The sequence below is a fragment of the Pelodiscus sinensis genome, chromosome 9 (genome assembly GCF_052426305.1).
Source record: "Pelodiscus sinensis isolate ZL-2025 chromosome 9, ASM5242630v1, whole genome shotgun sequence".
Taxonomy (NCBI): Eukaryota; Metazoa; Chordata; order Testudines; family Trionychidae; genus Pelodiscus; species Pelodiscus sinensis.
The window spans coordinates 1,546,299-1,573,687 of NC_143060.1; the positions used below are offsets into that span (position 1 = coordinate 1,546,299).

A 27,389-nucleotide genomic window follows, 5' to 3' on the forward strand; every position below is an offset into this window, starting at 1 on the left:
GAGCCAGGCACCCGCCCCCCACTCCCCCTCTCGCCTGGGAGCCAGGCACCCGCCCCCCACTGCCCCCTCTCGCCTGGGAGCCAGGCACCCGCCCCCCACTCCCCCTCTCGCCTGGGAGCCAGGCACCCGCCCCCCACTCCCCCTCTCGCCTGGGAGCCAGGCACCCGCCCCCCACTCTCCCCTCTCGCCTGGGAGCCAGGCACCCGCCCCCCACTGCCCCCTCTCGCCTGGGAGCCAGGCACCCGCCCCCCACTGCCCCCTCTCGCCTGGGAGCCAGGCACCCGCCCCCCACTCTCCCCTCTCGCCTGGGAGCCAGGCACCCGCCCCCCACTCCCCCCTCTCGCCTGGGAGCCAGGCACCCGCCCCCCACTGCCCCTCTCGCCTGGGAGCCAGGCACCCGCCCCCCACTGCCCCCTCTCGCCTGGGAGCCAGGCACCCGCCCCCCACTCCCCCCTCTCGCCTGGGAGCCAGGCACCCGCCCCCCACTCCCCCTCTCGCCTGGAAGCCAGGCACCCGCCCCCCACTCCCCCCTCTCGCCTGGGAGCCAGGCACCCGCCCCCCACTCCCCCTCTCGCCTGGGAGCCAGGCACCCGCCCCCCACTGCCCCCTCTCGCCTGGGAGCCAGGCACCCGCCCCCCACTCCCCCCTCTCGCCTGGCAGCCAGGCACCCGCCCCCCACTCCCCCCTCTCGCCTGGGAGCCAGGCACCCGCCCCCCGCTCCCTCTCTCGCCTGGGAGCCAGGCACCCGCCCCCGCTCCCCCTCTCGCCTGGGAGCCAGGCACCCGCCCCCCACTCCCCCTCTCGCCTGGGAGCCAGGCACCCGCCCCCCACTCCCCCTCTCGCCTGGGAGCCAGGCACCCGCCCCCCACTGCCCCTCTCGCCTGGGAGCCAGGCACCCGCCCCCCGCTCCCCCTCTCGCCTGGGAGCCAGGCACCCGCCCCCCGCTCCCTCTCTCGCCTGGGAGCCAGGCACCCGCCCCCCACTCCCCCTCTCGCCTGGGAGCCAGGCACCCGCCCCCCACTCCCCCCTCTCGCCTGGGAGCCAGGCACCCGCCCCCCACTCCCCCTCTCGCCTGGGAGCCAGGCACCCGCCCCCCACTGCCCCTCTCGCCTGGGAGCCAGGCACCCGCCCCCCACTCCCCCTCTCGCCTGGGAGCCAGGCACCCGCCCCCCCATTCCCCCTCTCACCTGGGAGCCAGGCACCCGCCCCCCACTGCCCCTCTCGCCTGGGAGCCAGGCACCCGCCCCCCACTGCCCCTCTCGCCTGGGAGCCAGGCACCCGCCCCCCCACCCCCTCTCGCCTGGGAGCCAGGCACCCGCCCCCCACTCCCCCTCTCGCCTGGGAGCCAGGCACCCGCCCCCCACTCCCCCTCTCGCCTGGGAGCCAGGCACCCGCCCCCCACTCCCCCTCTCGCCTGGGAGCCAGGCACCCGCCCCCCACTCCCCCTCTCGCCTGGGAGCCAGGCACCCGCCCCCCACTCCCCCTCTCGCCTGGGAGCCAGGCACCTGCCCCCCACTCCCCCTCTCGCCTGGGAGCCAGGCACCCGCCCCCCCATTCCCCCTCTCGCCTGGGAGCCAGGCACCCGCCCCCCACTCCCCCTCTCGCCTGGGAGCCAGGCACCCGCCCCCCCATTCCCCCTCTCACCTGGGAGCCAGGCACCCGCCCCCCACTCCCCCTCTCGCCTGGGAGCCAGGCACCCGCCCCCCACTCCCCCTCTCGCCTGGGAGCCAGGCACCCGACCCCCACTCCCCCCTCTCGCCTGGGAGCCAGGCACCCGCCCCCCACTGCCCCCTCTCGCCTGGGAGCCAGGCACCCGCCCCCCACTCCCCCCTCTCGCCTGGGAGCCAGGCACCCGCCCCCCACTCCCCCCTCTCGTCTGGGAGCCAGGCACCCGCCCCCCACTGCCCCCTCTCGCCTGGCAGCCAGGCACCCGCCCCCCACTGCCCCCTCTCGTCTGGGAGCCAGGCACCCGCCCCCCACTCCCCCCTCTCGCCTGGGAGCCAGGCACCCGCCCCCCACTGCCCCCTCTCGCCTGGGAGCCAGGCACCCGCCCCCCACTGCCCCCTCTCGCCTGGGAGCCAGGCACCCGCCCCCCACTCCCCCCTCTCGCCTGGGAGCCAGGCACCCGCCCCCCACTGCCCCCTCTCGCCTGGGAGCCAGGCACCCGCCCCCCACTGCCCCCTCTCGTCTGGGAGCCAGGCACCCGCCCCCCACTCCCCCCTCTCGCCTGGGAGCCAGGCACCCGCCCCCCACTGCCCCCTCTCGTCTGGGAGCCAGGCACCCGCCCCCCCACTCCCCCTCTCGCCTGGGAGCCAGGCACCCGCCCCCCACTGCCCCCTCTCGCCTGGGAGCCAGGCAAACGCCCCCCACTCCCCCCTCTCGCCTGGCAGCCAGGCACCCGCCCCCCACTGCCCCCTCTCGCCTGGGAGCCAGGCACCCGCCCCCCACTGCCCCCTCTCGCCTGGCAGCCAGGCACCCGCCCCCCACTCCCCCTCTCGCCTGGGAGCCAGGCACCCGCCCCCCACTCCCCCCTCTCGCCTGGGAGCCAGGCACCCGCCCCCCACTGGCCCCTCTCGTCTGGGAGCCAGGCACCCGCCCCCCGCTCCCTCTCTCGCCTGGGAGCCAGGCACCCGCCCCCCACTCCCCTCTCGCCTGGGAGCCAGGCACCCGCCCCCCACTCCCCCTCTCGCCTGGGAGCCAGGCACCCCCCCCACTCCCCCTCTCGCCTGGGAGCCAGGCACCCGCCCCCCACTGCCCCTCTCGCCTGGGAGCCAGGCACCCGCCCCCCACTCCCCCTCTCGCCTGGGAGCCAGGCACCCGCCCCCCACTCCCCCCTCTCGCCTGGGAGCCAGGCACCCGCCCCCCACTCCCCCTCTCGCCTGGGAGCCAGGCACCCGCCCCCCACTCCCCCTCTCGCCTGGGAGCCAGGCACCCGCCCCCCACTCCCCCTCTCGCCTGGGAGCCAGGCACCCGCCCCCCACTCCCCCTCTCGCCTGGGAGCCAGGCACCCGCCCCCCACTCCCCCTCTCGCCTGGGAGCCAGGCACCCGACCCCCACTCCCCCTCTCGCCTGGGAGCCAGGCACCCGCCCCCCACTGCCCCCTCTCGCCTGGGAGCCAGGCACCCGCCCCCCCATTCCCCCCTCTCGCCTGGGAGCCAGGCACCCGCCCCCCACTCCCCCTCTCGCCTGGGAGCCAGGCACCCGCCCCCCACTCCCCCCTCTCGCCTGGGAGCCAGGCACCCGCCCCCCACTGCCCCCTCTCGCCTGGCAGCCAGGCACCCGCCCCCCACTGCCCCCTCTCGCCTGGGAGCCAGGCACCCGCCCCCCACTGCCCCCTCTCGCCTGGCAGCCAGGCACCCGCCCCCCACTGCCCCCTCTCGTCTGGGAGCCAGGCACCCGCCCCCCACTGCCCCCTCTCGCCTGGCAGCCAGGCACCCGCCCCCCACTGCCCCCTCTCGTCTGGGAGCCAGGCACCCGCCCCCCACTGCCCCCTCTCGCCTGGGAGCCAGGCACCCGCCCCCCACTGCCCCCTCTCGTCTGGGAGCCAGGCACCCGCCCCCCACTCCCCCCTCTCGCCTGGGAGCCAGGCACCCGCCCCCCACTGCCCCCTCTCGTCTGGGAGCCAGGCACCCGCCCCCCACTCCCCCTCTCGCCTGGGAGCCAGGCACCCGCCCCCCACTGCCCCCTCTCGCCTGGGAGCCAGGCACCCACCCCCCACTCCCCCCTCTCGCCTGGCAGCCAGGCACCCGCCCCCCACTGCCCCCTCTCGCCTGGGAGCCAGGCACCCGCCCCCCACTGCCCCCTCTCGCCTGGCAGCCAGGCACCCGCCCCCCACTCCCCCTCTCGCCTGGGAGCCAGGCACCCGCCCCCCACTCCCCCCTCTCGCCTGGGAGCCAGGCACCCGCCCCCCACTGGCCCCTCTCGTCTGGGAGCCAGGCACCCGCCCCCCACTGCCCCCTCTCGCCTGGGAGCCAGGCACCCGCCCCCCACTCCCCCCTCTCGCCTGGGAGCCAGGCACCCGCCCCCCACTCCCCCTCTCGCCTGGGAGCCAGGCACCCGCCCCCCACTGCCCCCTCTCGCCTGGGAGCCAGGCACCCGCCCCCCACTCCCCCTCTCGCCTGGGAGCCAGGCACCCGCCCCCCACTCCCCCCTCTCGCCTGGCAGCCAGGCACCCGCCCCCCACTGCCCCCTCTCGCCTGGGAGCCAGGCACCCGCCCCCCACTCCCCCCTCTCGCCTGGGAGCCAGGCACCCGCCCCCCACTCCCCCTCTCGCCTGGGAGCCAGGCACCCGCCCCCCACTCCCCCCTCTCGCCTGGGAGCCAGGCACCCGCCCCCCACTGCCCCCTCTCGCCTGGGAGCCAGGCACCCGCCCCCCACTCCCCCCTCTCGCCTGGCAGCCAGGCACCCGCCCCCCACTGCCCCCTCTCGCCTGGGAGCCAGGCACCCGCCCCCCACTCCCCCTCTCGCCTGGGAGCCAGGCACCCGCCCCCCACTCCCCCCTCTCGCCTGGGAGCCAGGCACCCGCCCCCCACTCCCCCCTCTCGCCTGGGAGCCAGGCACCCGCCCCCCACTGCCCCCTCTCGCCTGGGAGCCAGGCACCCGCCCCCCACTGCCCCCTCTCGTCTGGGAGCCAGGCACCCGCCCCCCACTCCCCCCTCTCGCCTGGCAGCCAGGCACCCGCCCCCCACTGCCCCCTCTCGCCTGGGAGCCAGGCACCCGCCCCCCACTCCCCCTCTCGCCTGGGAGCCAGGCACCCGCCCCCCACTGCCCCCTCTCGCCTGGGAGCCAGGCACCCGCCCCCCACTGCCCCCTCTCGCCTGGGAGCCAGGCACCCGCCCCCCACTGCCCCCTCTCGCCTGGGAGCCAGGCACCCGCCCCCCACTGCCCCCTCTCGCCTGGGAGCCAGGCACCCTCCCCCCACTCCCCCCTCTCGCCTGGGAGCCCGGCACCCGCCCCCCACTGCCCCCTCTCGCCTGGGAGCCAGGCACCCGACCCCCACTCCCCCTCTCGCCTGGGAGCCAGGCACCCGCCCCCCACTCCCCCCTCTCGCCTGGGAGCCAGGCACCCGCCCCCCACTGCCCCCTCTCGCCTGGGAGCCAGGCACCCGACCCCCACTCCCCCTCTCGTCTGGGAGCCAGGCACCCGCCCCCCACTCCCCCTCTCGCCTGGGAGCCAGGCACCCGCCCCCCACTCCCCCCTCTCGCCTGGGAGCCAGGCACCCGCCCCCCACTCCCCCTCTCGCCTGGGAGCCAGGCACCCGCCCCCCACTCCCCCTCTTGTCTGGGAGCCAGGCACCCGCCCCCCACTCCCGCCTCTCGCCTGGGAGCCAGGCACCCGCCCCCCACTCCCCCCTCTCGCCTGGGAGCCAGGCACCCGCCCCCCACTGCCCCCTCTCGTCTGGGAGCCAGGCACCCGCCCCCCACTCCCCCCTCTCGCCTGGGAGCCAGGCACCCGCCCCCCACTGCCCCCTCTCGCCTGGGAGCCAGGCACCCGCCCCCCACTGCCCCCTCTCGCCTGGGAGCCAGGCACCCGCCCCCCACTGCCCCCTCTCGCCTGGGAGCCAGGCACCCGCCCCCCACTGCCCCCTCTCGCCTGGGAGCCAGGCTCTCGTCCCCCCGACACCTCCCTCCGCTTTTGTTTGGCGGAAGAGCAGGCGCGCTCTTTCGGGAGCCGTGCCCCCTCACTCTGCGAGGAAGAAGGGTTCCTCCGAAAGGGGGATTTTGGCCCAGGGTGGATGTTGGGGCCCAAGTTTGGAAAAGCCTCTTCCGAAAACCCAGGGAAAGCGGAGGGCGCTCGGTGCAGCTCTGTAGTGGAGCCCGAGCCGGGCCTGGCGGAGCTGGTGCTCCAGGGGCTGCCGCCTCGGCTTTGCTCTGCCCTTGGCTCCTGCAGAGCCCTGGGGCCGGATGTTCTGCTCCCGGCTCTCCCGGCCCTGGCTGGAAGGGAGCGGGAGCCTCCTCACTGCAGCTGCTGCCGCCTGGCCCGGCCTGTCTGCCCGGCACAGCCGCTTGGAGGCGCTGGGCCGCTGCTCCTCCCGGCTCGGAGCCTTTCCCCTTCCTCTGGCGCCCCTGGGTCCCGCTGGGTCATGCCACTCGCTGGTGCAAGGGGGGGAAGGGTGCGAGGGGTGAGACCCGCTGAGTGGGGGGGCAACCGCGGACTCTTCCTAATGGGGTTCAGCTGGCTCCTCACAGGCCCAGCAGCCCCCCGTGTACTCGCCTGCCTGCCAGCAGGAGGGGCGCCAGGTGCTCGCTGACTCCTCCCCAGCGCACCCATTAAGTCATTTCGCTCGTTTGCAGGAGTGGTTAATTAGAGGCTCTGTGCCCAGGCGCTGCCTTGCTGCTCCAAGCGCTGCCGGCAACTACACCCGGCTTGGCACGTCCTCGCTGTGCAGCAGAACAGCTCCCCTGGCAGCACCTCTGCCGCTCCGCACCGTGGAGCGCTGCTCTGTGTGCCTGTCCGACCGCCCGGCCACCCGGAGACACCAGCCTGCCCCGGGGCCGCTCCCCACTCCCCTCCGACCGCGGGGCGCTCTGCATCGGCCACCCGGAGACACCAGCCTGCCCCGGGGCCGCTCCCCACTCCCCTCCGACCACGGGGCGCTCTGCAGCCCGGCCACCCGGAGACACCAGCCTGCCCCAGGGCCGCTCCCCACTCCCCTCCGACCGCGGGGCGCTCTGCAGCCCGGCCACCCGGAGACACCAGCCTGCCCCGGGGCCGCTCCCCACTCCCCTCCGACCGCAGGGCGCTCTGCAGCCCGGCCACCCGGAGACACCAGCCTGCCCCGGGGCCGCTCCCCACTCCCCTCCGACCACGGGGCGCTCTGCAGCCTGGCCACCCGGAGACACCAGCCTGCCCCGGGGCCGCTCCCCACTCCCCTCCGACCGCGGGGCGCTCTGCAGCCCGGCCACCCGGAGACACCAGCCTGCCCCGGGGCCGCTCCCCACTCCCGTCCGACCGCGGGGCGCTCTGCATCGGCCACCCGGAGACACCAGCCTGCCCCGGGGCCGCTCCCCACTCCCCTCCGACCGCGGGGCGCTCTGCAGCCTGGCCACCCGGAGACACCAGCCTGCCCCGGGGCCGCTCCCCACTCCCCTCCGACCGCGGGGCGCTCTGCATCGGCCACCCGGAGACACCAGCCTGCCCCGGGGCCGCTCCCCACTCCCGTCCGACCGCGGGGCGCTCTGCATCGGCCACCCGGAGACACCAGCCTGCCCCGGGGCCGCTCCCCACTCCCCTCCGACCACGGGGCGCTCTGCAGCCCGGCCACCCGGAGACACCAGCCTGCCCCGGGGCCGCTCCCCACTCCCCTCCGACCGCGGGGCGCTCTGCATCGGCCACCCGGAGACACCAGCCTGCCCCGGGGCCGCTCCCCACTCCCCTCCGACCACGGGGCGCTCTGCATCGGCCACCCGGAGACACCAGCCTGCCCCAGGGCCGCTCCCCACTCCCCTCCGACCGCGGGGCGCTCTGCATCGGCCACCCGGAGACACCAGCCTGCCCCGGGGCCGCTCCCCACTCCCGTCCGACCGCAGGGCGCTCTGCAGCCCGGCCACCCGGAGACACCAGCCTGCCCCGGGGCCGCTCCCCACTCCCCTCCGACCGCGGGGCGCTCTGCATCGGCCACCCGGAGACACCAGCCTGCCCCGGGGCCGCTCCCCACTCCCCTCCGACCACGGGGCGCTCTGCATCGGCCACCCGGAGACACCAGCCTGCCCCAGGGCCGCTCCCCACTCCCCTCCGACCGCGGGGCGCTCTGCATCGGCCACCCGGAGACACCAGCCTGCCCCGGGGCCGCTCCCCACTCCCCTCCGACCGCGGGGCGCTCTGCAGCCCGGCCACCCGGAGACACCAGCCTGCCCCAGGGCCGCTCCCCACTCCCCTCCGACCGCGGGGCGCTCTGCAGCCCGGCCACCCGGAGACACCAGCCTGCCCCGGGGCCGCTCCCCACTCCCCTCCGACCGCGGGGCGCTCTGCATCGGCCACCCGGAGACACCAGCCTGCCCCGGGGCCGCTCCCCACTCCCCTCCGACCGCGGGGCGCTCTGCAGCCCGGCCACCCGGAGACACCAGCCTGCCCCAGGGCCGCTCCCCACTCCCCTCCGACCACGGGGCGCTCTGCAGCCCGGCCACCCGGAGACACCAGCCTGCCCCGGGGCCGCTCCCCACTCCCGTCCGACCGCGGGGCGCTCTGCATCGGCCACCCGGAGACACCAGCCTGCCCCGGGGCCGCTCCCCACTCCCCTCCGACCGCGGGGCGCTCTGCAGCCCGGCCACCCGGAGACACCAGCCTGCCCCAGGGCCGCTCCCCACTCCCCTCCGACCACGGGGCGCTCTGCAGCCCGGCCACCCGGAGACACCAGCCTGCCCCGGGGCCGCTCCCCACTCCCGTCCGACCGCGGGGCGCTCTGCAGCCCGGCCACCCGGAGACACCAGCCTGCCCCGGGGCCGCTCCCCACTCCCCTCCGACCGCGGGGCGCTCTGCAGCCCGGCCACCCGGAGACACCAGCCTGCCCCGGGGCCGCTCCCCACTCCCGTCCGACCGCAGGGCGCTCTGCATCGGCCACCCGGAGACACCAGCCTGCCCCAGGGCCGCTCCCCACTCCCCTCCGACCGCGGGGCGCTCTGCATCGGCCACCCGGAGACACCAGCCTGCCCCGGGGCCGCTCCCCACTCCCCTCCGACCACGGGGCGCTCTGCAGCCCGGCCACCCGGAGACACCAGCCTGCCCCGGGGCCGCTCCCCACTCCCCTCCGACCGCGGGGCGCTCTGCATCGGCCACCCGGAGACACCAGCCTGCCCCAGGGCTGCGCTGCTCCCTGTGCCCATCTAACCACGGGGCTCGAGCGCTGGCTCCTCTCCAGTCCTGAGAGCAGAGCCCCAGCAGTGGGACACCCGGCCAAGCATTCCTCCTAGAGCTGCCTCCCCCACACCCACCATCCCAGTGTGGCATGGCTGCCCCCCACCTCGGCTCCTCGTGACGCTGGCAATAGAAGGTGACAGCTGTTGGAACCTGCTTTGCCTCGCCCCCGTTCAGGTCCCTGGGGGAGCATGGTGCTGGGTGGGGGTGGCGTGCGCGGCAGCAGGGGCCCGGGGCGGGGCCCTGCTCATGCTGAGGGCCTGTGGGTGGCTCCAGGACCGGCAGGAGACGCTTTGCCCGCGGCGCCCTGACCCAGGCTGCCAGCCGAAGGGAGCTGCAGCAAGCAGGCGGGAAGGGCTGCACAGGACTGGCCCCAGGGGCAGCGGTTCGCTCTCTGAGTGGTTCCCTGTGTGACCCACAGACTCTCCGTGGCGGTTCTCAGCGCGGTGAAGGGCCATCGCGCTCCCCTGGCCTGGCCTGGCCTGCAGCACACAGGCCGGGTTCCTGCCGCCAGCCCAGAAGCTTTGGGCGAGCCAGGGCCTGGTGTGGAGAATGCTCCAGGGCAGCTGGGAATACAGCTCCCAGCCTTTCGTGGCCTGGCTGGAGCTGCCCCTTGGGTGGCATTTCGCATTCTCCTCTCTTGGGCATGGGGACGTGGGCTTACGAGATGATGGATTTCGGCAGTGCCTGGCCAGGCAGCCACGTAATGGACGGGGCACGTGGTTCATGTGTTGAGTGGTGGTACAGCATTTCAGATGGGCCGTGGCAGGAATGCGGGGGGAGGGGAGGGCCCCAAATGGGCCGTGGCAAATATGTGAGGTGGGGGGTTGGCCGTGGCAGGTATGTGGGGCAGGGGGAGGGTCCTGGGTGGGCCATGGACAGTATGTGGGGCAGGAAGATGGTTCTGAGTGGGCTGTAGTAGGTATGCGAGGCAGCGTCAGGGCCCCGGGTGGGCCGTGGCAGGTATGTGGGGCAGGGGGAGGGTCCTGGGTGGGCCATGGACAGTATGTGGGGCAGGAAGATGGTTCTGAGTGGGCTGTAGTAGGTATGCGAGGCAGCGTCAGGGCCCCGGGTGGGCCGTGGCAGGTATGTGGGGCAGGGGGAGGGTCCTGGGTGGGCCATGGACAGTATGTGGGGCAGGAAGATGGTTCTGAGTGGGCTGTAGTAGGTATGCGAGGCAGCGTCAGGGCCCCGGGTGGGCCGTGGCAGGTATGTGGGGCGGGGGCTGTGCTGATTATACCAGGTAGGAGGGTTCAGCCCTCCAGCAGCTTTACGGAGTGAAGTATGGGGCGGGGCCGGCAGGTATGTCAGGTCCAGCTGGCCCCACGGCGTAGCAGGAGGGACCCGGTGGCAGGGCTGGGTCCCTGGCCGCGCGGTGAGCTGGAACGAGGGCTGTCCACGCTGGTGACGCGACGGCCGGTGATCGCGGGGTCGCCGAGCATGCAGGCCCGGAGGCAGAGGCGTCCCTAGTGGGGCAGCTTGGGCCAGGACGGGCTGGCTGGGAAGCAGAGGCCCCTTCCCCCCATCACACCACTCACTCCACCCATGCCGTGCCTGGCCAGGCATTGGCAGCAGCTGGGCACCTGGCTGCCCAGGTCTAGGGGAGCGCTGGACGGGCCAGGGCAGCCCTGCAGCTCCCAGGACGGGGCATGTCCTCCAGCTGGCCACGCGGCAGTAACGGCCTGTCCCCCCTGCAGTCCATCGACCCAGGGCAGCAGTTCACCTGGGAGAACTCCAACCTGGAGGTGAACAAGCCAAAGAACCGCTATGCAAACGTGATCGCCTACGACCACTCGCGCGTCATCCTGACCTCCGTGGACGGTGAGTGCGGGGAGCCCCGGGGAGCAGGGCGACAGGCAGCCTGCCGGGGTCGCTCCACCTGCAGCGGGGCAAGGTCACTCCCCCAGCGAGAGCGGGTCCCTGGGGCACCGCGGAGAGGGGCAGATCAGGGCACATTGCGCAGAACCTGGGCTGCTTGGAACCCTAGCACTGGGAGGGACCTCGAGAGGCATCGAGCCCAGGCCCCCGCCCCACGGCAGGACCCAGCCCCGTCTACACCAGCCCTGGCAGGCGTCTGTCCAGCCTGCTCTGAGATCTCCAGGGATGGAGACCACAACCCCCGGGCAATTTATCCCGGTGTTTCGTCCCTTGGCAGGCAGGAACTTTTTCCTAATGTCCAACCTAAACCTCCCTGGCTGCAGTTTAAGCCCCTTGCTGCTTGTCCTGTCAGCAGAGTCAGAGAACAATTCTTCTCCCCACCTCCCTATGGCCCCCGTCTAAATACCTGAAAACCGCTCTCATGTCCCCTCTCGTCTTCTCCCTTCCAAACTAAACAGGCCCAGTTCTTCCCTCTTGGCCCCTGTTCTCTAGACCGTTCCTCATTCTCGTTGCTCTTCTCTGGACCCTCTCCAGTTTCTCCACCTTTCTTGAAATGCCGTGCCCAGAACTGGACACAAGACTCCATGGCTGTGTCTAGACTACATGGCTCCGTCGATGGAGGCACGTAGATTAGACACATAGGCAAAGGCAAATGAAGCGGCGATTTAAATGATCGCAGCTTCATTTACATTTACATGGCTGCCGCGCTGAGCCGACAACCAGCTGATCAGCTGTTTGTCCGCTCAGCGCGCTAGTCTGGACGCTCCCCTGCCGACATCAAAGCCCTTTGTCGGCAGCCCCGTTATTCCTCGTGGGATGAGGTTTACCGGGGCTGCCGACAAAGGGCTTTGATGTCGGCAGGGGAGCGTCCAGACTAGCTGATCAGCTATTTGTTGGCTCAGCGCGGCAGCCATGGAAATGTAAATGAAGCTGCGATCATTTAAATCGCGGTTTCATTTGACTTTGCCAAACAAACAAATCGACATGGCTCCTTCGACGGAGCCATGTAGTTTCCACGTACCCCAACTGAGGCCTGATCAGCGCAGAGCAGAGCGGGAGAACGACTCCTCGTGTCTGGCTCACAACACTCCTGTTCATGCAGCCCAGAATCACGGTAGATTTTTTTGCAACAGTGTCTCACTGTTGGCTGCTATTTAGCTTGTGGTCCACTCTGACCCCCAGATCCCTTTCTGCAGGACTCCTCCCTAGACAGTCGCTTCCCGTTCTGTGTGTGAGACACGGATTGTTCCTTCCTAAGTGGAGCACTCTGCATTTGTCCTTATTAAACTTCATCCTGTTGACCTCAGACCATTTCTCCAGTTTGCCCAGATCATTTTGAATTCTGACCCTTCCTCCAAAGCAGTGGGAACCCCTCCCAGCTTGGGATCATCGGCAAACTTAATAAGCGTCCTCTCTATGCCGATATGTAAATGGTTGCTGAAGACACTGAACAGAGCCGGTCCCAGAACAGACCCTGCGGAACCCCACTGGTTCTGCCCTTCCAGCAGGACTGGGAAGTGTTAGTGACTCCTGCTGGGAACAGTTCTCCAGCCAGTTCTGCACCCTCCTTGCAGCAGCCCCACGCTGGGTTCCTCCTCTAGAAGGCACCAGACCAATGCGGGAAGCCCGGGTGCATGTGGCGGGGAGCCCATTGCTCGCTGGCGAAGGCGCCGCCCAGCGTGGAGCGTGTCCCCGGGCCGGCCAGACTCACCCCTCGTGGCCACGGCTGCCTGCTCGGTCGCAGGGAAATGCCTCAGCTGTGGCCTACGCCACCTAAGGCCCTGGCGGCCCTGGGCTCCCAGGACTCTCCAGCCTTCCACATGGGGGCGGGGGGGGAGCCTGTTGCTATCTCGGAAGCAAACCCTTCGTCTGCCAGCCCAAGCCGGCACCCCGCCCTCCCCACACACGCTGGGGGGGCCCGGAGCCAGCGATGCAGCCGCTGCCCCCGACACCTCCCCCGGGCCCGCGGGCTCCCCCCGCCACACAGACTGCTCAGCGCCTGGCGCTCGGGCTGGCCCCTTCCCGTGGGGCCCAGCAGCACCAGCCCAGCCCCGCGACCCGGCTCCCTCCGTCCCTGCAGGGGTGCCCGGGAGCGACTACATCAACGCCAACTACATCGACGGGTACCGCAAGCAGAACGCCTACATCGCCACGCAGGGGCCGCTGCCCGAGACGCTCAGCGACTTCTGGAGGATGGTGTGGGAGCAGCGCACGGCCGCCCTCGTCATGATGACCCGGCTGGAGGAGAAATCCCGGGTACGGAGCCGGCTCCCCCGAGACACTGCGGGGCAGGGAGGGGAGCCTGGATTCAGCCTGCCCCGCTGGGCCCCCGCCCCGCCGGCCTCCCCCCCCCCCGCCCCGCCGGCCTCCCCCGCCCCATCTCACCCCGCCGGCCTCCCCCACCCCGCCAGCCTCCCCCGCCCCATCTCACCCCGCCAGCCTCCCCCGCCCCATCTCACCCCGCCGGCCTCCCCCGCCCCGCCAGCCTCCCCCGCCCCATCTCACCCCGCCAGCCTCCCCCGCCCCATCTCACCCCGCCGGCCTCCCCCACCCCGCCGGCCTCCCCCGCCCCATCTCACCCCGCCGGCCTCCCCCGCCCCGCCAGCCTCCCCCGCCCCATCTCACCCCGCCAGCCTCCCCCGCCCCATCTCACCCCGCCAGCCTCCCCCACCCCATCTCACCCCGCCGGCCTCCCCCGCCCCATCTCACCCCGCCGGCCTCCCCCACCCCATCTCACCCCGCCGGCCTCCCCCGCCCCATCTCACCCCGCCGGCCTCCCCCGCCCCATCTCACCCCGCCAGCTGCCCCCGCCCCATCTCACCCCGCCAGCCTCCCCCGCCCCATCTCACCCCGCCGGCCTCCCCCGCCCCATCTCACCCCGCCGGCCTCCCCCGCCCCATCTCACCCCGCCGGCCTCCCCCGCCCCATCTCACCCCGCCGGCCTCCCCCACCCCGCCAGCCTCCCCCGCCCCATCTCACCCCGCCAGCCTCCCCCGCCCCATCTCACCCCGCCGGCCTCCCCCGCCCCGCCAGCCTCCCCCGCCCCATCTCACCCCGCCAGCCTCCCCCGCCCCGCCAGCCTCCCCCGCCCCATCTCACCCCGCCAGCCTCCCCCACCCCGCCAGCCTCCCCCGCCCCATCTCACCCCGCCAGCCTCCCCCACCCCGCCAGCCTCCCCCGCCCCATCTCACCCCCGCCAGCCTCCCCCGCCCCGCCAGCCTCCCCCGCCCCATCTCACCCCGCCAGCCTCCCCCACCCCGCCAGCCTCCCCCGCCCCATCTCACCCCCGCCAGCCTCCCCCGCCCCATCTCACCCCGCCAGCCTCCCCCACCCCGCCAGCCTCCCCCGCCCCATCTCACCCCGCCAGCCTCCCCCACCCCGCCAGCCTCCCCCGCCCCATCTCACCCCGCCAGCCTCCCCCGCCCCGCCAGCCTCCCCCGCCCCATCTCACCCCGCCAGCCTCCCCCGCCCCGCCAGCCTCCCCCGCCCCATCTCACCCCGCCAGCCTCCCCCGCCCCATCTCACCCCCGCCAGCCTCCCCCGCCCCGCCAGCCTCCCCCGCCCCATCTCACCCCGCCAGCCTCCCCCGCCCCGCCAGCCTCCCCCGCCCCATCTCACCCCGCCAGCCTCCCCCGCCCCGCCAGCCTCCCCCGCCCCATCTCACCCCGCCAGCCTCCCCCGCCCCATCTCACCCCCGCCAGCCTCCCCCGCCCCATCTCACCCCGCCAGCCTCCCCCGCCCCGCCAGCCTCCCCCGCCCCATCTCACCCCGCCAGCCTCCCCCGCCCCATCTCACCCCCGCCAGCCTCCCCCGCCCCATCTCACCCCGCCAGCTGCCCCCGTTCCGCCAGCCTCTGCCCCATCCCCCTTCCCCCACCATCCTCCCCCGCACCAGCAGTGTCCTCAGGAAAGGCGGCCGCTGGGGGCAGAGCAGCCGTGTGGGACCTAGGCGCTTTGGCTCCCTCCCCAGCGGCCGGCGGGGGATGTTCAGGGCTGCTCAGGGCAGGCGCTCACCCCGCCGTGTCGTGCTGCAGGTGAAGTGCGACCAGTACTGGCCGGGCCGGGGCACCGAGACCTACGGGCTGATCCAGGTGACCCTGCTGGACACGGTGGAGCTGGCTACCTACACCATCCGGACGTTCGCCCTCTACAAGGTACTGGGGGGTACGCCAGGGGGTCTGCGCCCCACCGAGGGTCTGGGCAGGGCGAACTGCGCAGAACCAGCGCTGCTTCCAGCCCGGCCTGGGGTCCTCCCTGTGCCGCCCCAAACCAGCCCCCGAGCACCCCCACTGCCGCCCGGCCACCGAGAAACCTCCCCAGCAAATCCCCTCCAAGAGCCCAGCGCTCCCTGTGCCCCCAGCCGCCCCTCGCACAGGGGAGAGGTTAGAACCCATCCCCCACCTCCCCTCAGACACCCCAGTGCTCCCTGTGCCCCCCAGCCCCCCTCACACAGGGGAGAGGTTAGAACCCATCCCCCACCTCCCCTCAGACACCCCAGCGCTCCCTGTGCCCCCCAGCCCCCCTCACACAGGGGAGAGGTTAGAACCCATCCCCCACCTCCCCCAGACACCCCAGTGCTCCCTGTGCCCCCCAGCCCCCCCACACAGGGGAGAGGTTCTAACCCATCCCCCACCTCCCCTCAGACACCCCAGTGCTCCCTGTGCCCCCCCAGCCCCCCTCACACAGGGGAGAGGTTAGAACCCATCCCCCACCTCCCCTCAGACACCCCAGTGCTCCCTGTGCCCCCCCAGCCCCCCTCACACAGGGGAGAGGTTCTAACCCATCCCCCACCTCCCCTCAGACACCCCAGTGCTCCCTGTGCCCCCCCAGCCCCCCTCACACAGGGGAGAGGTTAGAACCCATCCCCCACCTCCCCTCAGACACCCCAGTGCTCCCTGTGCCCCCCAGCCCCTCCCCACACAGGGGAGAGGTTATAACCCATCCCCCACCTCCCCCAGACACCCCAGTGCTCCCTGTGCCCCCCAGCCCCCCTCACACAGGGGAGAGGTTCTAACCCATCCCCCACCTCCCCTCAGACACCCCAGTGCTCCCTGTGCCCCCCCAGCCCCCCTCACACAGGGGAGAGGTTAGAACCCATCCCCCACCTCCCCCAGACACCCCAGTGCTCCCTGTGCCCCCCCAGCCCCCCTCACACAGGGGAGAGGTTAGAACCCATCCCCCACCTCCCCCAGACACCCCAGTGCTCCCTGTGCCCCCCCAGCCCCTCTTACACAGGGGAGAGGTTATAACCCATCCCCCACCTCCCCTCACACACCCCAGTGCTCCCTGTGCCCCCAGCCCCCCCTCACACAGGGGAGAGGTTATAACCCATCCCCCACCTCCCCTCACACACCCCAGTGCTCCCTGTGCCCCCAGCCCCCCTCACACAGGGGAGAGGTTATAACCCATCCCCCACCTCCCCTCACACACCCCAGTGCTCCCTGTGCCCCCCCAGCTCCCCCCACACAGGGGAGAGGTTAGAACCCATCCCCCACCTCCCCTCACACACCCCAGTGCTCCCTGTGCCCCCAGCCCCCCCTCACACAGGGGAGAGGTTATAACCCATCCCCCACCTCCCCTCACACACCCCAGTGCTCCCTGTGCCCCCAGCCCCCCCTCACACAGGGGAGAGGTTATAACCCATCCCCCACCTCCCCTCACACACCCCAGTGCTCCCTGTGCCCCCAGCCCCCCCCCACACAGGGGAGAGGTTAGAACCCATCCCCCATCTCCCCTCAGACACCCCAGTGCTCCCTGTGCCCCCCCAGCCCCCCTTACACAGGGGAGAGGTTATAACCCATCCCCCACCTCCCCTCACACACCCCAGTGCTCCCTGTGCCCCCCCAGCCCCCCTTACACAGGGGAGAGGTTAGAACCCATCCCCCCCTCCCCTCAGACACCCCAGTGCTCCCTGTGCCCCCCCAGCCCCCCTTACACAGGGGAGAGGTTATAACCCATCCCCCACCTCCCCTCACACACCCCAGTGCTCCCTGTGCCCCCAGCCCCCCCTCACACAGGGGAGAGGTTATAACCCATCCCCCACCTCCCCTCAGACACCCCAGTGCTCCCTGTGCCCCCCAAACCTCCCTCACACGGGGAGAGGTTATAACCCATCCCCCACCTCCCCCAGACACCCCAGTGCTCCCTGTGCCCCCCCAGCCCCCTTACACAGGGGAGAGGTTATAACCCATCCCCCACCTCCCCCAGACACCCCAGTGCTCCCTGTGCCCCCCAGCCGCCCTTACACAGGGGAGAGGTTATAACCCATCCCCCACCTCCCCTCAGACACCCCAGTGCTCCCTGTGCCCCCCCAGCCCCCCTCACACAGGGGAGAGGTTATAACCCATCCCCCACCTCCCCTCAGACACCCCAGTGCTCCCTGTGCCCCCTCAGCCCCCCTCACACAGGGGAGAGGTTATAACCCATCCCCCACCTCCCCTCACACACCCCAGTGCTCCCTGTGCCCCCCAGCCCCCCTCACACAGGGGAGAGGTTATAACCCATCCCCCACCTCCCCTCACACACCCCAGTGCTCCCTGTGCCCCCCAGCCCCCCTCACACAGGGGAGAGGTTATAACCCATCCCCCACCTCCCCTCAGACACCCCAGTGCTCCCTGTGCCCCCCAGCCGCCCTTACACAGGGGAGAGGTTATAACCCATCCCCCACCTCCCCTCAGACACCCCAGTGCTCCCTGTGCCCCCCCAGCCCCCCTCACACAGGGGAGAGGTTATAACCCATCCCCCACCTCCCCTCAGACACCCCAGTGCTCCCTGTGCCCCCTCAGCCCCCCTCACACAGGGGAGAGGTTATAACCCATCCCCCACCTCCCCTCACACACCCCAGTGCTCCCTGTGCCCCCCAGCCCCCCTCACACAGGGGAGAGGTTATAACCCATCCCCCACCTCCCCTCACACACCCCAGTGCTCCCTGTGCCCCCCAGCCCCCCTCACACAGGGGAGAGGTTATAACCCATCCCCCACCTCCCCTCAGACACCCCAGTGCTCCCTGTGCCCCCAGCCCCCCCTCACACAGGGGAGAGGTTATAACCCATCCCCCACCTCCCCTCACACACCCCAGTGCTCCCTGTGCCCCCCAGCCCCCCTCACACAGGGGAGAGGTTATAACCCATCCCCCACCTCCCCTCAGACACCCCAGTGCTCCCTGTGCCCCCTCAGCCCCCTCACACAGGGGAGAGGTTAGAACCCATCCCCCACCTCCCCTCACACACCCCAGTGCTCCCTGTGCCCCCCCAGCTCCCCCTTACACAGGTGAAGGTGCCGAGGGGCATGCATGGGGGTTTCTGGGTTCCAGGGTCCCTGTGCCGAGGGGCACGCAGGGGGGTTTCTGGGCTTGGGGGTCCCTGTGCCGAGGGGCAGGCGGGGGGTTTCTGGTTTTGGGGGTCCCTGTGCTGAGGGCCACGCCGGAGGTGCCACGCCCAGGCGCGTGGGCGGTTTGTGTCCTGCCGAATGCCCGCATGGCACACACGGTCACAGCTCGTGGCTGGGCCCCCGGCGAGCGGCTTGTTCTCAGCCCTGGGCGTCTCTTGGCAGAACGGCTCCAGCGAGAAGCGCGAGCTGCGCCAGTTCCAGTTCATGGCGTGGCCGGACCACGGGGTGCCCGAGTACCCCACCCCCATCCTGGCCTTCCTGCGCCGGGTGAAAGCCTGCAACCCCCCCGACGCCGGGCCCATGGTCGTGCACTGCAGGTGAGGGCTGGGGGCGCGTGGTTCCCGCTGCCAGAGCCTCGTGCCGCCGCAATGAAACGGGCCCTGGTGGCTGCGCAGCCACTCGTGGGCCTGGCGCTTCGGCCTCGGCGCGGGCACCTGGGAATCAGCCGCGGGAAAAGCCCCCTCGCTGCGCGGCCACCTCCAGGGGAAGGTGTCCTGGCCGTGGGGCAGGGGCGCCCTGCACTGCTGTTTGCAGCCACCGCTGGGGACAGGCGTGCACCATACGGAGCGTGCGGGAAGGAGCAGGCATGCGCTACACGGAGTGCGCAGGGGGAGACGTGCACCACCAGAGCGCACGGGGGGGGGAGACGTGCACCACCCAGAGCGCACGGGGGGGGGAGACGTGCACCACCCAGAGCGCACGGGGGGGGGGAAGACGTGCACCACCCAGAGCACACGGGGGGGGGGAGACGTGCACCACCCAGAGCACACGGGGGGGGGGGAGACGTGCACCACCCAGAGCACACGGGGGGGGGGGGGAGACGTGCACCACCCAGAGCGCACGGGGGGGGGGAGACGTGCACCACCCAGAGCGCACGGGGGGGGGGGGAGATGTGCACCACCCAGAGCGCACGGGGGGGGGGAGATGTGCACCACCCAGAGCGCACGGGGGGAGACGTGCACCACCCAGAGCGCACGGGGGGAGACGTGCACCACCCAGAGCGCACGGGGGGGGAGATGTGCACCACCCAGAGCGCACGGGGGGAGACGTGCACCACCCAGAGCGCACGGGGGGAGACGTGCACCACCCAGAGCACACGGGGGGAGGGGGAGGGGCCGCTCCCGCGGGGTGGCTGAGCTTGAGGGCCAGGTAGGGCTATCTTGCCCCGCCGTGAGGGAGGGGCCGCTCTGGCGGGAGGCTAACCTGCCCCGTCTGCACAGCGCTGGCGTGGGCCGGACGGGCTGCTTCATCGTCATCGACGCCATGCTGGAGCGCATGAAGCACGAGAAGACGGTCGACATCTACGGGCACGTGACGTGCATGCGCGCCCAGCGGAACTACATGGTGCAGACCGAGGACCAGTACGTCTTCATCCACGAGGCCCTGCTGGAGGCAGCCGCCTGCGGCACCACCGAGGTGCCTGCCCGCAACCTCTTCGCCCACCTCCACAAGCTGAGCCAGGTGCCCCCGGGCGAGAGCGTCACCGCCATGGAGCTGGAGTTCAAGGTGAGCCGGGCGGCTCCACGGGGCCAGGCCTGCGCCACTGGGCGTGTGTGCCTGCGTGTTGGCGCTGGGGGGGGGGTGCATTGGAGCTGGGTGTGTCTGTGTTGGCGCTGGAGGAGGATGTGCGTTGGTGCTGGGGGGAGTGTGTGTTGGCGCTGGGGGGTGCCTTGGCGCTGGAGGGGGGTGTGCATTGGTGCTGGGTGTGTCTGTGTTGGTGCTGGGGGGTGCATTGGTGCTGGATATGTGTGCATTGGCGCTGGAGGGTGGGTGTGCGTTGGTGCTGGGGGTGGGGTTGGCACTGTGGGAGGGGTGCATTGGCGCTGGAGGGTGGGTGTGCGTTGGTGCTGGGGGTGGGGTTGGCACTGTGGGAGGGGTGCATTAGCGCTGGAGGGGGTGTGCGTTGGAGCTGGGTGTGTCTGTGTTGGTGCTGGGGGGTGCATTGGCGCTGGAGGGGGGTGTGTGTTGGTGCTGGGGGTGGGGTTGGCACTGCGGGAGGGGTGCATTGGCGCTGGAGGGTGGGTGCGTTGGTGCTGGGTGTGTCTGTGTTGGAGCTGGAGGGTGGGTGCGTGTTCGCACTGTGGGAGGGGTGCGTTGGTGCTGGGGCGGGTGCGTTAGTGCTGGGTGTGTGTGTGTTGGCCCCGGAGGGGGGTGCGTGGGCACGGGGGGCTGTGCGCGTCAGTGCTGGGGGTGAGTGCGCGTTGGTGCAGGCGGGTGCGTGGGCACGGGGGGCTGTGCGCGTCAGTGCTGGGGGTGAGTGCGCGTTGGTGCAGGCGGGTGCGTGGGCACGGGGGGCTGTGCGCGTCAGTGCTGTGGGTGAGTGCGCGTTGGTGCAGGCGGGTGCGTGGGCACGGGGGGCTGTGCGCGTCAGTGCTGGGGGTGAGTGCGCGTTGGTGCAGGCGGGTGCGTGGGCACGGGGGGCTGTGCGCGTCAGTGCTGGGGGTGAGTGCGCGTTGGTGCAGGCGGGTGCGTGGGCACGGGGGGCTGTGTGCGTCAGTGCTGGGGGTGAGTGCGCGTTGGTGCAGGCGGGTGCGTGGGCACGGGGGGCTGTGCGCGTCAGTGCTGGGGGTGAGTGCGCGTTGGTGCAGGCGGGTGCGTGGGCACGGGGGGCTGTGTGCGTCAGTGCTGGGGGTGAGTGCGCGTTGGTGCAGGCGGGTGCGTGGGCACGGGGGGCTGTGCACGTCAGTGCTGGGGGTGAGTGCGCGTTGGTGCAGGCGGGTGCGTGGGCACGGGGGGCTGTGTGCGTCAGTGCACGTTGGTGCGGGCGGGTGCGTGGGCACGGGGGGCTGTGCGTGTCAGTGCGCGTTGGTGCAGGCGGGTGCGTGGGCACGGGGGGCTGTGTGCGTCAGTGCACGTTGGTGCGGGCGGGTGCGTGGGCACGGGGGGCTGTGCGTGTCAGTGCGCGTTGGTGCAGGCGGGTGCGTGGGCACGGGGGGCTGTGTGCGTCAGTGCACGTTGGTGCGGGCGGGTGCGTGGGCACGGGGGGCTGTGCGTGTCAGTGCGCGTTGGTGCAGGCGGGTGCGTGGGCACGGGGGGCTGTGCGTGTCAGTGCTGGGGGTGAGTGCGTGTTGGTGCAGGCGGGTGCGTGGGCACGGGGGGCTGTGCGCGTCAGTGCGTGTTGGTGCGGGCGGGCGCGTGGGCACGGGGGGCTGTGCGCGTCAGTGCGCGTTGGTGCGGGCGGGTGCGTTGGCACGGGGGCCCCTCCCCCACTCTGCACGCGTGGGGTGTGCCCGCCCCGGCTCACGCCCCTCCTGCCTGCGCCCAGCTGCTGGCGAGCTCCAAGGCGCACTCCTCCCGCTTCGTCAGCGCCAGCCTGCCCTGCAACAAGTTCAAGAACCGGCTGGTGAACATCCTGCCCTACGAGCTGAGCCGGGTCTGCCTGCAGCCCATCCGCGGGGTGGAGGGCTCCGACTACATCAACGCCAGCTTCCTGGACGGCTACCGGTGAGCGCCCGCCTGCCCCGCCCCCCTCCAGGCCCCGCTGCCAGCGCTGGGCGGATCCAGGCGGGGGTCAGGTCCCGTGGGAGGTCTGGGCTCCCTGCAGGGGCTGGGCCGCTCCCCCTTGTGCAGCGCCCGGCCAGGCGGCACTTGGGAGCAGCGGGCAGAGAGCAGGAGGCGAGCAGGGCTGCAGCCCCGATTCAGAGAGCCCAGAGCGCTCTGTGGCGGAGGCGGGGACCCGCTCCCATTTCCCACGGCTCAGGAATCGTCCCCAACTCGCCGGCTCCGGCCCGGCCCTGCTGCGGCTCCCCCGAGCGTAGGCACTGGCACCGCAGGGTTCTCCGGGCCCCATGGCCCAGCCCCGCTGCTCCCCTTTGGCAGGTCAGCGCAGCAGCCAGACAGCCCCCGAGGGCCGCGGCTGGGCCAGCGCCTGCCTGGTCTGGGGATGGCCCGGAGCCATCCCGACACCCCGCTGGCCTGGCTGCTGTCTCCTGCCTTTGTACGTTCAGCGCTGCTGCCTTGAGCCAGGGGACCTGGCCTCTGCTCCGGGGCATCACGGGGCACCCCTGGGCTCCGTGCCAGCCGCAGAGGTAGGACGCTGATGCCCTTGGGGGAAGAACCCTCAGCCGAGCCCAGGCGAGGCCCTGCGCCGTTCCGTGGACACTGGGGGGCAGCGCTCTGTGCACAAGGGTGGTTAGCCCGGAGAAAGGGCTCCGGGTGGCTCGGGGTCACCCCGCTGCACGACCCCCAGAGTCCAGGGCCCACGAGTCCCATGGAGCTGTATCCAGCCTGCTCACCCCTGCCCTGGGCACGGGCACCCTCCCACCGGCTCAGCCCTGCTCCTAGCTGCCCCCGCGCCTACGCCCGGCTCCGGCCTGGCCTCTGTGCCATGCCCGCGGGGTGCCCGTCCCCGCGAGTAGGCGAGGGCGCTGAGACGGCCCGTGCGTGTTGCAGGCAGCAGAAGGCCTACATCGCCACGCAGGGGCCGCTGGCCGAGACCACGGAGGATTTCTGGCGCATGCTCTGGGAGCACAACTCCACCATCGTGGTGATGCTGACCAAGCTGCGTGAGATGGGCCGGGTAAGGGCAGAGGGGTGAGGGGGGCCGGGGGCTGGAGATGAGGGGGCAGGGCAGGGAACCTGGGCCAGGAAAGGGTCTGGGGGGCAGGTTGGGAGCCCTGGGCCAGGAAAGGGTCTGGGGGGCAGGGTGGGGGCCCTGGGCCAGGAAAGGGTCCGGGGGGCCGGGGGTGGGGGCGGGCCAGGGGAGGCCCACGGGAGAGCCTATTGGCTCTGTCCTTTCTGAGCCCTCACGCGGTTGCTGCTGGGCCTGGGCACGGCGCCAGGCTGGCTGGCTCCCGCCGGGTGCTTACAGGGCGTGGCCCTTGGGTCCCTGCCCAGGGGTGGAGATGCCAGTGAGGGGACGGCTCTGTCCCCGGGGAAGGGGGCTGCAGGCCGCTGGCTGGGTGTGACGTGTCCCGGGGGAGCCGGCCGGGCTGGCAGGCTGGGACTGGCAATGGCATCCCAGGCCCCGCGGGCGGCTCCGCGCTCAGCGCCCCCTGGAGCACGTCGGGGGCCACGCACAGCCGCCGAGCTGCCGGCCTCCCCGCGTCACGCCCCTCGCTTCCCGCAGGAGAAGTGCCACCAGTACTGGCCGGCGGAGCGCTCGGCGCGCTACCAGTACTTCGTGGTGGACCCCATGGCCGAGTACAACATGCCCCAGTACATCCTCCGCGAGTTCAAGGTCACTGACGCCAGGGTGAGTGGGGGCTGCCGGGGTGTGACGTAGTGGGGGTACTTGCTGGGCTGTGGTGACCCTGCTGTCTGGAGCAAGACCCAGCAGGGAAAGCCTCACTAGGCAGAGGTAATGCCAAACTTGTTGAACCAGTGGCCAGACACCCCCCATGGAGAGGAACAAAGGAAGGTGGATGCTGCCCTGGCTGGGGGGCAGGGCTGGAAGAGGGTTAGTTAGTTCCTGGCTGGAAGGCAGAGAAGAAGGAGCTGGGGAGGGGGCTGGGACTCCCCTATCTCAAGGGGGGCACTGAGGCCTCTTAGCCCCAGTTCCTGTAACCAGATTCCATCTGTGCTGCGCTGTGCTGGAGGAGCAATAAACCACCCTCAATTCCACCGGCTGGTGCAGCCTGTTTGTGCCATTTCGGGGGTGCAGGAGACGGGGAACCCCCAACGCGCCGTCACACGGGGGCGGGGCCCAGCTCTCGCACCCCAGGGCCCCCGTGCATGTGGGCCGGGCTGCACCTTCATCTGAGCCCAGCCGGCTGGGCCAGTGAGACCTGCCGTGCCCCCTCCCCCGCGCTGCGCGGCACCAGGCTGGCCCGTGAGCAGCCAGAGACGGGCGCCTCCTTCTCCACAGGACGGGCAGTCGCGGACCATCCGCCAGTTCCAGTTCACGGACTGGCCCGAGCAGGGCGTGCCCAAGACGGGCGAGGGCTTCATCGACTTCATCGGGCAGGTGCACAAGACCAAGGAGCAGTTCGGCCAGGACGGGCCCATCACGGTGCACTGCAGGTGAGCGGCAGAGGGCAGCCGAGCAGGGCCCGTGGCCGAATGGGCCTGGCTCCCGGGGGACCTGGCAGGGCTGTGCCGGGAGGGGCGGCTTTGCTCACGGCCCCTCTGCTCTCTATGCTGCACAGCGCCGGGGTGGGGCGCACCGGCGTCTTCGTCACCCTCAGCATCGTCCTGGAGCGCATGCGCTACGAGGGGGCGGTCGACATGTTCCAGACGGTGAAGACCCTGCGCACGCAGCGGCCCGCCATGGTGCAGACAGAGGTAGGTGCCCGCACCCAGGACCCCCTGGCGGGACGCTGGCGCCGCCCCAGCCGTGTCGGAGCCGGGCTCTGGCTCCAGGGCTGGGCTGAGGTACTTTGGGGGCTGGGAACGAGAGTCCCCCCTTCTATGCAGCCCCCAGCCCATCCCCCGGAGCTGCAGGCGGATTTGCTGCTGGGGGCTGGGCAGGGAGGCAGCAGCGGGAGCCCCCGGCTGTGCTTGGCAATCTCCATCCCAGCTTGGAGCAGCCTGTCCCTGTGGCGGGAGGGCTGCCGGCCCATGGAGAGGCAGCTCTAGGGAGTGGCCGGGGGGGCCAGGGCCCCAGGGGAGGGATGGCTCCCAGCTCAGCGCTCACCCCTCTGCCCGGGGTCGTGACACGTGCAGCCAGGCAGGGCTGGGCAGAGCCGCCAGGGCCCCCTCTCACTGCACAGACACGGGGCCAAGAGGGCGCAGGAGGCCTGGGCAGAGTGGGGCTCCCATGGCCCAGGCTGCAGGTCTAGGCACTGGGCCGCTCTGTGCGGGGAGCGTGGGCGCATGCAGAGCCCTGGGCCGGGCCCAGGCACCCCCTTCCACACCCCTCTCCTTGCAGGACCAGTACCAGCTGTGCTACAGAGCCGCGCTGGAGTATCTCGGCAGCTTTGACCACTATGCAACGTAACTAGCACTTTGCCGGCCGCCGCGGGAGCGCCCAGGAGCAGAGAGGGTCTTGAGCCACGCCGCCATTCCCAGGCCCGTAGCGACGCTCTCGGCCGACCAGGCCTGACCACTGCTTTCCGGAGCGTCGTCCCTGAGCACGGGCGTCTCGTGTCCTGCCGCTTTCTGCCCCTCGCGCGGCTGCGCTGCTCAGCCAGGCTTGGGGGCTGCAACAGGATCTTTTTTTATCTGTACAATAGTCCCTGGTGTTTTTATAACCCTCCTCTGTTTGCTGACCTTCCCGTCTGGCTGGGGCTGGGGCCGTCAGGCCTTCGGAGGCCTCCTCTCCGTTTGTCCTCCTCTCGTGCTCCAATCCGCCCCTGCCTTGGGTGCTGCCCATTTTAGTGCAGCCCCTGGCAGTGACTGGCTCACGGTCCCAGACCCTCTCCGTTCCCCACAGCTGCTTTGAGCCCTCTGTAGCCTATGAAAGTTCCCGCCGTGGGGCTAAGCTACTGATTATCTTTTAGCTGGGTTCTCCTGATTCCCTGGGCAGGGATGGGGCTTGGGGCCGCGGGAGAGATGATCTCAAAGTGCGTTTAGACCAATTCAGTGCCCATGAGATCCCAACACGACATGACTGGGCCTCGCCTCCTGGGCCCGGACGCCCAAGCCCCGGCCTGTGCCCCACGGGGCGGAGAAGCAAGCGGCAGGCCTGGGAGCAGAAGCAGACAGCGCAGCACGCCCGCTGTGTGCGTGCTGTGGCCTTGTGCAGGCATCTCGCCCGTGACTGCATCCCCCGTTTCCAAAGGCAGGAGCACAATTGGGGGCAGCTCCCGCGGGGGGGGCTAGCTATTTTGGGGGAATGGGGCACTTCAGGGAAGGGGCAGCAGGGCGGGGCCGCGTCCCGGAGGTTGGGTGTAGCTATCATTTCTGCTCTTCTAAAGTCATTCGAATCTTGTACTTTCTGCTACTTCAGGACATTCGAACGCGCTCGCGAGCAAGTGTCTGAGTGAACCGGAGGGCGCAGTCTCCCACTCCTTGTTCTCACGCGCCCACGGCCTCACCTGGCGGTGGTGGAAGGGGAGCTAACGGTGCAGCCGGTTCCAAGTGCGGCGCTGCCGCAAGCCAGGGTGGGCTCTGGGAAGACACGCTCATTTTTCCCGTGTGAGTGCGTAGTGCCGTAGGGGTCGCTGGTGTACACAGTCTGTTTTCTATTTGTTAATAAAACAATCGACAGCATCATTGCATACTTCTTGATGTTAATAAATTTGAATAATCGGGTTTCATACACGCTGGTCTTGCTGCCTTCTTTCTTGAGCACCAAGCAGAGGCCGGGGCCTTTCCGCCACAGCCCTCGAAGCTCCCGCCCTTACGGAGCCAGGCAGCTCCGGGCGCCAGGGCTGGGTGCTGCTCCCAGGCCTCAGCCTGGCGACGTAGTGAGGCCAGCCGGTCCATGCCACTGGGGCTCTGGTTCCATGCAGTGCAGGCGCAGGGCGGCTCCGTCGCAGGTCCCCTGTGAGCTCCAGAATGGCCAGGCCCTGGGCTCCCCCAAAGGCGTGAACTGTCCGTACATATGGAGATAGATCTGGCAATCCAAGCACGGCAGCGACCAGCTGCCTCAGGCGGCTACTGAGGGTCTGTGGCTCCCTGCAGCTCCGCAGCCCGCCGGGCGTCCCCTGGCTCCCCCCCGCAGGTGATGACGTGAGTGCACAGGGGGTCTCAGGTCCAGCTCCCTCACCACAAACCGCCAGGTTTGCACTGACTGGCAGGATGGGGGCAGGCAGGACCCCCTGGGCTAGCTGAGGATGGTGGCAAGGCCGTGCATGGGGCGTGGCTCTGCCCCCCAGCTCCAGGGAGGCTGCGTTGCCCAGCCCAAGCCAACAACTCACTAGCTCGTGCCTGTGACGTCTCCCGTGCCGCCAGATGGCACTGAAGGCCTCCACGCCCGCCCCTTGGTGACTGCCAATGAATGGGGGGCAGGGAACAATGCACCCCCACAGGTACGGGGCGTGCCAGGCATGGGGTATGCTGGGTACGGTGTGCGCTATACCACAGGTACCACATGCCCCCACAGGTACGGGGTATGCTGGATACGGGGTGTGTCCTACCGCAGGTACCACACGCCCCCCCGCAGGTACGGGGCGTGCCAGGCACGGGGTATGCTGGGTACGGTGTGCGCTATACCGCAGGTACCACACGCCCCCGCAGGTACGGGGTATGCTGGATACGGGGCGTGTCCTACCGCAGGTACCACACGCCCCCGCAGGTACGGGGTATGCTGGATACGGGGCGTGTCCTACCGCAGGTACCACACGCCCCCGCAGGTACGGGGTATGCCGGATACGGGGTGCGCCCTACCGCAGGTACCACACGCCCCCGCAGGTACGGGGTATGCCGGATACGGGGTGTGTCCTACCG

The 27,389-nt window shown here is 71.5% G+C and overlaps 1 protein-coding gene across 10 annotated transcripts in view; it reads left to right on the plus strand.

The window, feature by feature from the left end:
- Positions 1–26,259, plus strand: part of PTPRF (protein tyrosine phosphatase receptor type F) — a 572,086-nt gene extending 545,827 nt beyond the window's left edge. For all 10 annotated transcript variants that reach the window (XM_089780368.1, XM_089780367.1, XM_089780372.1 and 7 more), the window contains 11 exons: positions 10,551–10,674; positions 12,812–12,987; positions 14,765–14,884; positions 18,282–18,436; positions 19,340–19,625; positions 21,385–21,563; positions 22,512–22,638; positions 23,188–23,313; positions 23,926–24,080; positions 24,206–24,341; positions 24,928–26,259. In XM_089780368.1, coding sequence (XP_089636494.1) covers positions 10,551–10,674; positions 12,812–12,987; positions 14,765–14,884; positions 18,282–18,436; positions 19,340–19,625; positions 21,385–21,563; positions 22,512–22,638; positions 23,188–23,313; positions 23,926–24,080; positions 24,206–24,341; positions 24,928–24,996 — 1,653 coding nt within the window. In that variant the 3' untranslated portion in view covers positions 24,997–26,259. The remainder of the gene's footprint in view (positions 1–10,550; positions 10,675–12,811; positions 12,988–14,764; positions 14,885–18,281; positions 18,437–19,339; positions 19,626–21,384; positions 21,564–22,511; positions 22,639–23,187; positions 23,314–23,925; positions 24,081–24,205; positions 24,342–24,927) is intronic.
- The last annotated feature ends 1,130 nt before the right edge of the window (positions 26,260–27,389 follow it).